We start from the raw sequence: 10414 nt of genomic DNA on the forward strand, positions 1-10414 counted from the left end.
ACACTGATTCTGTGCAAACACTAAGACCCACTATCATCCTATTTTTAAAAAAGACCTACCAGTGGGCATTGAAAGAAAGTGGAATAGAGCATTACAGTATGTACAAAATTCCAATGTGGTTTGATTTTCTGCATTTCTCACTAGTGAGTCACTTGGACACTAAAAGTATGATTCTACGTAATGAGTCTGTATATCTGTATTGTCCCTGTGTATATCTGTGTGTGACTATTATTACTTTGCAGTGTTTCACTGTTCTGCATGGCTACGTTAGTAGCTATCTGCTCTGGATTGCCAGGTTGTCACTAATCAGAGTATGATTCAGTGTAGTCCACGTGAGATGGGATGACCAACGCCTCCTGTTGTGTTCGTGGTCAAATGTGACCGATTAACAATTCTTTTCGCTCAAAAATAATGTTAACTTATTCTGACTACCATGAGGCTCCTTTGCTTTGGGCATCTGAACACACAAAACAAATTTTGACAATTTTTATAACAATTTGAGTGTTTTATTTAACTTTAGAACACCCATGTGTATTTCCGGTCAAAAATGACAGGCCATTAGAAATGAATGGGTGAGAAAATAGTCAGTGTATAAAATTGGGTCCAGGCACAAATTTATTGATCAGATGGACTGTATATGTGCTTCTGTACATTAACACACACACCCTCACTCCCTCCTCTTTGCTTATATGCCAGCCCCCACTGGAACCTTTCCCCAAAATAATCTTCCCCTTTCTGACTTGCATGAGCTCAGATCAGTGAGGCCTGCAGGCCATAAATAGCAAATGGAAGTGCAAAACTGGTTATATCCAATAGAACACAAGTTGATGCAAAGGTCTATCACAACATTAGATGATAATATGTGTGCTACTATGGATTTATAACAAGTTATAATGTAGCAGCCATTTTTTACTGGGAACACAAAACTAGTAAACATAAAACGAACACAACAGGAGGGCTAGTTTGAGCAGTTGATGGATTTTTAGGTGAAGTCATGCTGTCTCTCTCTTGATGTGCATCATTGTAAATAAAACCCTGTTCTTGATTTTTCATACCATTGGTCGGACTGGGTCTTCATTCATCTGTGGTATCAAAATTACCATCAGCATGCAATTTGGCAACAGGGTTTCTAAAGGAAAAGGCATGTTTTTGTACAGGCACTGCACTAGTGCCTTATAATTACAGTACCTCTTCACCAATACATAAGATGTTAGGACTTATAAGTCACCATTCCTCCTCCTAGCACGCAGCAATGTATTTATTCAGTAATGTAGATCAACATGATGAAAGTGCTGCTGATAAACAAACTGTGAGGATATAGATAAGAGAAGAGATGCTAATATAATTCATACAAAAGGACCATAGTGATACTTGCCCAAGTTCGATGGTGATAATAACACATGCCATGACCATCTGGGTCTGTATCCAGCTTAAACATCTGTATACCTTCCTTATCCATGGTGAGGTTAGCCTTGGACTCAAGTGATTATGAAGTTGATAATCAGCCTTCACACTGACTGCCCAGAAAAAAAAACCTTTCACCTGACCTGGATGAAGACCATGCCAGAGGGCTGAAAAACCAAATGTTAATCCCAAGGGGAAAGTCTGGCATCTCTGGTAAATAAGCCTTCGCAACCATGCAGCAGTTGTGCCATTCCATCGGCGGGTAAACTCAGACAATCGGCATGATGTCTCTGTGGTCCATAGTTCCCCATCTGATAGACTATTCCAGCACTGGAAACCAGTCAGGTGGTTACCACAGAAACCAAGACCAATGGCATTATTCAGACATTCACTTAGGGCCCAGTGAGAATAGTAGGTTATCTTCAAAACCAATGACAGACTCCACATCCAAAGTAGACCACTAAAGAAATTCAGATTTACTGAACTAGCTTTGAGAAAAAATATTAGTACGTATTTAATGACTTCTAAGATGAAAACCCATAAAAGTCTCATAGAAACTCTGTGTAGAGGAGAGGGTGGAGGATTTTGTTGAATGTTCTGCACAAAAGACATAAAATGGCCATATGGACAGAGAGGACCACCAAGCAAACAAACAAATGAGAGAGTGTAGCATGTGTAAGGGAGGAGGTGAGAAGCGTAGATCCTTCCTTTGAATCTGGGGTAAAGAATCACTTTTCCCTCTTCAAGATCCATGGAAACAGAAGTCACTCGTTGGGTAAGCAGCATCAAGGAGGACAACATCAGTAGAAATCTAAAGTGAAAAAATATTATCAAGATCTAATGGAAGTCATGTCATGATGTTTTCCCATAATTAATAAGGCAGTGAATGCACACACTCAGTGAATGCTTCTTCATATTTATATTTTATATAGATTCATAATTTTGTCCCACCCCTGGTGAATAGTTAGCTACAGTAACATTGAGTAAAGATTCTGAACATACAGTATTGTGAATTGTCATACAGCAATACTGCTGATTTATTTCAAAACTTTGATCAGATCGCTCTCAGAAGGCTACATGTAGATGTCACAATAGTAACGCTATAATAAACCTTTGGTGAATGTAACATCACCCTCTAATAATTAGTAATAATCTAATAATTTCACTGCATTTATAGGCTACCTGTATAATGTATGTGACAAATAAACATTTGATTTGATTTGATTTGATTTAATATAGCCTTCATGGAAAATGTCAATTCAACTAGTGTAACATCAAGTTCGATGTGAGGTTGTTCAACAATCTTCTAGCAAGACCTGGAAAACATACTGACCAGTGATCATTTGAGCATACTGTTAACATATTTTCAGTGTGAAATGCCGAAGTTTGAACCGCTTTATTTACGCATTGGTTCTAAACTTCGGTTGGATACAGAAAGCAGCCACATAGCTTAATAGTTCACGCTGAAACCTAATTATTTAATTTAAATGTTACTAAAACGATTATTAAATGTGTAGGCAACTCCTTTGCCACTGGTGTTGACTGTCTTGCCATGTCTTGAATGAAACGTCATAAACGTATTGAATCTTCGGCGGTTGGTTAGGCCACAAAGCTACACCTGATGCACACTCTATTTCGGGGGGAAAGAAGGGTGGGTTTGTCGTCAGAATTTGAATGAGCCCACCAAATGGGACAGCACTAGTCACACCACTGCAACCTGTCTACAAATCTAGACTTATAGCCATGCAGCAGAGACTTTCTAATGAGGAGACACAGCACTGAAAGAATCCTCCATAGAAATGCATGGGGTTAGTTTGTAACGCCAATATGGCAGTTGTCTACACATATCCCACCCCTTCCACGGCAAAACGTCGACATGTGAATACATTGAGCCAATCATGTGGTGTGTTGTGAATACACTAAACCAATCATGTGTTGGGTTGTGAATACATTGAGCCAATCATGTGGTGTGAACTCGCCGCTAGAGCAAGGTTGGTGTCGTGAAGCCTTGTGCACGTTTATTTCTGCCAAAATAGATGCCCAATAAGTGTTGCAATATGGCCGCCGAGTAGAGGGACTTGCCTAAAAGAACTTCATGCAGTCCCTGAAACGGAACACAGTGACTGAGTGAGCTTGTAGAAACTGGTTGTCATTGCTGAAGTCTTTTATTTTCATTTTTGGTCAGCTGATAAAAAGGTTGATGTCACTATGAGATTTTCATCTTGTTTATGTTTGTCATTGTCAATTAATAATAAGTAATACTAATAATAAGTATTTCTGTATATTGGCACTAATATTATACACATCTTTAGTTTATTTTTACTTGATTTTAGTGTTTATTTCTGCACATCATTATGTTCACTGTATATGCACTGGAGGTATTTGATTATCTCTGCATCACATTGGCAATATGTTTTTCTGTTTTGCTTAAAACATATTTATGTGGGTGATATTGGAAGAGATTGTATATGTACTGAGAGGAATCCCCTTCGCCACTGATACCACTTTTAGAATTTAATTAAATATTGATCATACCTAGGATCTGCAGGTTCTTCTTGCCAGTGAAGCCTGAAAAGTAGGAGCATATGCCAAAAGGATTGCCATAACATTTGAACTATAAAAATCCTCCGGTGTATTTTTTGTGAGTCCACAGAATAAATCAGCAATGTAGACATTATCACAGAAACAAACAGGACAACACTATACCAGCCCATGCTTATAACAGCAAGTGAAAAACCTCCAACACCCAGGTAGATGTACCTGAAAAGAGAGGTGATATAAAGTTTAACTATGGGAACATCATAGGAACAAGAACTCTTCTTTACCAAAAAGTGTATTAAAATATTATACGTGTTCAACAAGACTATAAGAAATTGTTTTGCCACATTGAGGACTATGAGGATAAATTTTCTGTATTTCAGAAAATATTTAAGGTTTAGACTAGCTAATTACTCCAGGGGGTGTGTTGCTTAACTTTCTATATCCCAAATGCACCCAACATAAGTATTTTTTGGAGGTTAAGAGGGTTGAACAATTTTGTCACTTGAACTGGACACAATGTAAACAGAAAACAGCAGCAAAGTTTAACAATTTTTTTTTTATCATTAATCAAGACACACCGGAGAAACACTGGTCATTAACAGAATGAAAATCAGCAGCAGACAGCAGAAACAACTTTGAGTCCAACCACAATGAAAGTGCTATTTCTGGAGGACACTCACAGGGGGATGTAATTTTACACTTTACTCCTTACGATACAAGTGTTCATAGGCGTAAAGGTGCTGTACTACTTAAGTTTTTAGCATCAAACATTTCAATTCCGGGTAGATTTATTAATTTTTACAATTGGTATACTAAAATTCTGAGGAACCCTGGAGGCTTCAACAAGGTTCATTTATGTGTATATTGATAGAATGTGCGCTCGTTTTACTAAATTGTGTGCTCATTTCACAAAATCGTGTGCTCATTTTACTAAATCATGCTCTCATTTTAGTAGATTGTGCACTCAATTTAGTAAATCCTGCACTCATTTTACTAGTACGCTCATTTGACAATTTAGTGAAATGAGCACACTATTTACTAAAATGATTGGACTATTTACTTAAATTAATGCCTCCCCACACACACACACACACCACACAAAGTAACGCGCTACTACTGAAAATTTGGTAACAAAACGTAGTTCCTTTTTCAATTCGGTGCAACGTTACTTTTCCCAGGGACAGATTTGACAGCGACACTGCTTTCTCAGCTGCGCGCTTGCACAACGCTAACTTTTGAGGGATGGAGGTATTCCCATTACTTCAAACTCGTTGAGGAATTTGAATAATAATAATAATAATAATAATAAGCTTTATTTGTATAGCACCTTTCATACACAGCATGCAGCTTAAAGTGCTTTACATTTGGAGCATGTACTGTAACACAACAATAACAGAAAAGAGTCAGTCATTATCAGTCATTCCTCTTCGTTGCTGTGGTCGTTTATGATCCAATCAGCAATCAGAAATATAGATAAGAGATGAGAGAGATCATCTCCATCTCCATGAGAGATGAGGAAGATGGTGGACTTGAGATGAAGATGGCGGACTTGAGAGAGTAGCAGCGCACAGCTCACACCCCCAGCTTGAAGCTCTTTAAATGTTTGATCCATTTACTTCCGTTTATTTCCCGACAATTAAACAATGATGTCTGAACATATTTAGCCAATTAAGAAAAGTCTTTGAGATTTGAGACGCTCACCTTCATAATCAGATTCATCTGCAATGACCGCGTCTCAGTCAAAAGAAATGGGCAAATTACAATAATGCAAGAAGAATTGGACTCAAACAAAAAACTCTCAACAGAGGTAACTAACATATCTCGGCAAATTGAGAAAATCGGCGTCCTTACGGGCAAAGTAGATCAGATGGCTCAAACAGTTGCCTCGTTTGACCAAAAATATCAGGTAAGCGTGCGCTTTATTTGAAATGCAGCATATGTGTGTTGTTTAATAACTTTCAAACAGTAGAGGCTGTTCCTAAAACATAGCCAAAGGACGTATTCTTGCTTTAGCATAGGCCTACATTTTAGGCTTATTCTCAAATTCAGATTGTGTTAGGGGACGAGATTATTAGCCAATTTCAATCGGACAATTTGACCGGAGAGATTTAATTTTGTCGGACATTTTATTTTTTTTCCGGCCAATGTTCTGGCAAGTACCGGGCAACGGATACCCTGATAGACATTATAATCATTATGATACATTTTACGTTTACGTTTACATCTTTTTAAGGTATGTTAAAGTGAGGAGACCTGCTTCTGGACATGGGGTTTTCCAGGCACCGATTATATATCATTTCGAATGAAAACAATTCATGAGGCAACATGAATTCATGTTTTGTTACCCTTGTCCTGATTAAGATTTTGAGTAGTTTTTTCAAATTAATATTGTGCATATTTTTACCCCAAAACCTTGTTTTAACTGGCGGACATGTTTTGTCCCAGATCTTAAGAATCACTGGCCTAACGTTACTGCAGTAAAAACCAAGCATATCAGATAAACATTCTCAGGTTTATTTCGGCTTTAAGAAGAAATTGGAATTATATTTAATGTGAAAATCATCTTATCATGATTACACAAACCACAAAGCTGAAACCATAAGCATTGTCGTTGTAAGAAGTGAAGGGAATCAAGTCAAGTAACGCATTTGTGTCTTGTAGCAAGACACTGCGCCATCTGGTGGACAAACTATGAAACGCCAATCCTGGAAATGCAGCCTAAATTAAGGATCAATATTCGATTTTCCTTGACTGAATGAAAAAATATTTATTGACCGTTATAAATGCCGAAACGGATAGTTTGGAAAATGCCTAACATCAGCCAATAATATCGGCCCGCCAATAAATCAGTCGGGCTCTAGCATCCACTGACGGAAACATAAATTGGCGCCTATGGATGGAGAATAGAGTAGGATATAGAGACAAATTGACTAGCTTGATTTATTTTTGCTGAGAGAATGTGCAGGACTGAAAGACGGCAATTTTGACATCATTAATTGATATCACATCGTTGTGCAGTCAGAGCATTATTTTGCTCCACCAACTCACCAGATATCGCATTATTTTGCTTTTCAGTGCATTATTTTGCTCGACCAACTCACCAGATCAGTTACAGTCTGAGTTGACTGCTTTTTCAGACAGCTGCAGGCAGAACTGCCTCGACCTAAACATCACCAAAACAAAATAACTAATAATAGACTTCCGCAAAGCCCCCTCCACCATCCCTACTCTGACTGTCAATAACCAGCCCATAGAGAGGGTTGACTCATACAGATACTTCAGGACAATAATTGACCATAAACTCAACTTTAAAACAAATACTGAATTCATCCACTCCAAGTGCAACGTCTCTTCTTCCTCTGTAAACTCTGCAAACTCCAGGTCCACCAATGCGTTCTGACAGCATTCTACAAATGCTTCATTGAATCCACTATCACCTTCCTGGTTTGGAGAACTGTCCAACATCTACAGAAACCCACTAAACAGAATCATCAAACTGTGCAGCAAAATAATTGGACAACAGCAGGAATCACTCATCGGTGTATACAATAAAAGGACTGAACAAAAAGCAACACAAATCACCCTGGACATCACACACACTCTACACAGCCAGTACTGCCTCCTACCCTTAGACTCGTAGAGCTCCTACGTTCAGGTCAAACAGAGCCCTGTCAAGCTTTGTTCCCACATCCATACGACTTTTTTTTTTTTTTTGGGGGGGGGGGGGGGGGGGGGGGCTTATTTAGTCATTTGTGATTGTGTTTTAGTAAATCATGCACATGTTTTATGTTTTACTAAATAGTGCACACATTTTACTAAATTGTGCTTTCATTTATGAGTGCACAATTTAGTAAAACAAGCACACAATTTCTTAAATTGAGCATGAGTAAAATGACACCACAATTTAGTACAATGAGCACACATTCTTCTTGCACCTTCTGGACTCCATATTACTTTTAAGCCCCGTCTTCCAAAGAAGCTTTAACCTTTGAGATTTAAACAATACATTTGTGCAAAACACATACAAAAATGCTTACTAAAAAATGTAAAAAAATATTATTACTGAATTGCAGATACATTAAATGCTATCTATTCTATCTAGTACAAACAAACTTGACTATTAGAATTGAAGCTACTTGTCCCTTTTGAGTATTTTGCTATAGAACTGGTGATGCTGAAGGCATGAGTTCAAAGAATGCTGCAGGTCATCACAGCTAATATTATCTGTGATAACCAATAGCTTGCATTGCTTTTATACCTAAACTACACAATGTACCCGACAACCAGCTATATAATGTATGTAGGTATAAGGCATGTGCCCCTAGAAGGGAAACTTAGATAGTGCTTTTAACTAAATATAACTGAACTGATCTTTGGACTTTGTGCCCTTGTATTCTGAAAGCACTGTAAAGAAGTTGTCTAACTTCACTTGATTAGGTAACATTGCATTGCCTGTGAATGCTTATGGGCTTGTTTCATTGTAAATAAAGAACATTTCTGAAGGTTTTTCCTCTTTTGTATATTTTTGTTGAATCACAACTGAATTCATGTGCATTTGTATACAATTCATGTGTTTGTAGGTTCCAAAAAAGATACACAAGTTGTGGTTTCCTAATAAAACCAAATACATTTATAGTTTAAAAAAGAAGTGAGCGAAATATTTATAGCTATTTGACCACATTAAAGAGAACTTACTTTTCACCGGTGACCGTTCACTCTGCTTCAATAACATTCAAGAAATAGAATATTTCATCCCTCTTTAGTGTCCTCCTGGAACAACACTTCTATTGTATTTTGAATACACTTAAAGTTGATTAAATTTGCTGACCGTTTGTTCAATTGGTTACATGTTATGAATTTACATGACATTTATAAATTTGAAGAATGCAGCGTCATTTTGATCTCACTCTATTGGAAAAATAGAGTCTTGTCCTCAAAACTCTGCACGTATTACCTCAGAAAATAGCAGACACAAACCTTTGAATCAAGGATAGGTATCCCTTTGTTGCCAAGCAATAAAATATTAAAGCAAAGGGAATTGAGATGATTTGGTATATCAACTGTGCACTTCCACTAAAATCCCAAATTGATACCATGATAGTCTTTGTGCCTTAACAAGACATACAAGCTTTTAAATGGTGAAAAATGAGGGAAACACATTTTTATAGGACAAGCCCAGTATCTTCACAGCATTTTACATCCATCTGTCACCACAGAAAAACATCTGCCATCTGGTATCTACATTCATGATAGGAACCCATTAAGATACCTCAGGTGCTCAGAAAAAAAGATATGTGTTTGTGCATGTGTCCTTGTACTGTTAATGGTTTATTTTAAAAGGTTAGCATTATCTCATAGTGAAAATGTACCAAAAATGCAGTAAAAACATACTAAACCTACTTTATTGGCCCCTATCTTAACTGTTTCTTTATGGTGTGAAAACCTTTGTTTTTGTTTTCAGTGTAGGGCTACTAAACCTAAATCATTCCTTTCCTGATAAAACAAAATTGTGAAATGTCATCAAAATCACTGCTGACAATATTTTTCAACAAACTTTGTCCACAGCCTTTTTGTTGATAATTTTGGGTCTTTCAAGAGGAAAGACGTATCTGTTTAGTTTACACTTAATTAATTAAGGTGTATGAGTTGGTTTGTATATGTATGGTATTGTTTATTTTCATTATTGATCGTTGATATTGCATTTACATTATTGTTATTATTGCTATATTCCTTCATGAAGTCACACCAACTTTTTAAAACTCTTTACGGTTAATTTTTAAGTAGGCTATTATATTGCTTTAGTCGCTTTGGATAAACTAAAAGCAAAGACATCTCCAGATGTAAACGTTGCCAATATGTTGCATAGCCTACTCAATTGTCAGTAAACACAAAGTGGGCCTACATGACTCAACTCAATGAGTCAATTGTCATTTGTCTGGATGCCTGGATGTTCAGGAAGAGGTTATAACAGCAGCATGGCAATACATGGTGTCACTCTATGACAGGGGTGACTTTGGTGGTACTCTGCATGCGAGCCCATCTCTTTGTGAGCATCAAAGGAGACATGCGTTGCCTTTCATCAACAGAAGATGCCTTCCTATTACACCTTCCCTGAGCCCTGTATCAGTTGGCTGTGTGTAAGCGGGCACACATGGTTCAGCCAACCTACCCAGCTGCCACTGATTTTGGGAGAAAACTTGTCAATGGCAAATTGGTGGCAACCATGATGCTGAAAGAGGCAAAACCTTCGGAAGTCAAACATAGCAAATACTGCTGCTGCAAGAAAAGCATGTGTTCCCAAGGATGCTCCTGTGCAAGAGCCAATGTGAAGTGTGGCATTGCATGCCTCTGCACCGGGGACCCCAACAGATGTTCAAGGTTTGACCTTGCGCTTTAAGACAGGGACACGTAAGTAGGCCTGTGTCTGTGTGTGTGTGTGTGTGTGTTTGTGTGTGTGTGTGTGTGTGTC

The 10414-nt window shown here is 37.8% G+C and overlaps 1 protein-coding gene across 1 annotated transcript; it reads right to left on the minus strand.

The window, feature by feature from the left end:
* Window positions 1-428: 428 nt before the first annotated feature.
* On the minus strand, window positions 429-9041 carry mboat4 (membrane bound O-acyltransferase domain containing 4). The gene is made up of 4 exons (XM_042101519.1): window positions 8923-9041; window positions 3940-4164; window positions 1353-2215; window positions 429-457 (listed from the first exon to the last, which is right to left on the minus strand). The coding sequence occupies exons 1-4, from the start codon at window positions 9039-9041 to the stop codon at window positions 429-431; spliced, it is 1236 nt and encodes a 411-aa protein (XP_041957453.1).
* Window positions 9042-10414: the final 1373 nt, after the last annotated feature.

The sequence above is a fragment of the Alosa sapidissima genome, chromosome 8 (genome assembly GCF_018492685.1).
Source record: "Alosa sapidissima isolate fAloSap1 chromosome 8, fAloSap1.pri, whole genome shotgun sequence".
Classification (NCBI taxonomy): Eukaryota; Metazoa; Chordata; class Actinopteri; order Clupeiformes; family Clupeidae; genus Alosa; species Alosa sapidissima.

What these genes read in the sequence shown, in the direction of transcription:
- mboat4 (XM_042101519.1), bottom strand. Translation starts at nt 9,041, where the DNA reads ATGGTATCAATTTGGGATTTTAGTGGAAGTGCACAGTTGATATACCAA. An exon ending in TACCTATCCTTGATTCAAAG is followed by an intron (nt 4,165 to 8,922) that starts GTTTGTGTCTGC and finishes CTCTCTTTTCAG; the next exon opens with GTACATCTACCTGGGTGTTG. An exon ending in AGTATCACTATGGTCCTTTT is followed by an intron (nt 458 to 1,352) that starts GTATGAATTATA and finishes TTGTGTGTTCAG; the next exon opens with ATGCCCAAAGCAAAGGAGCC.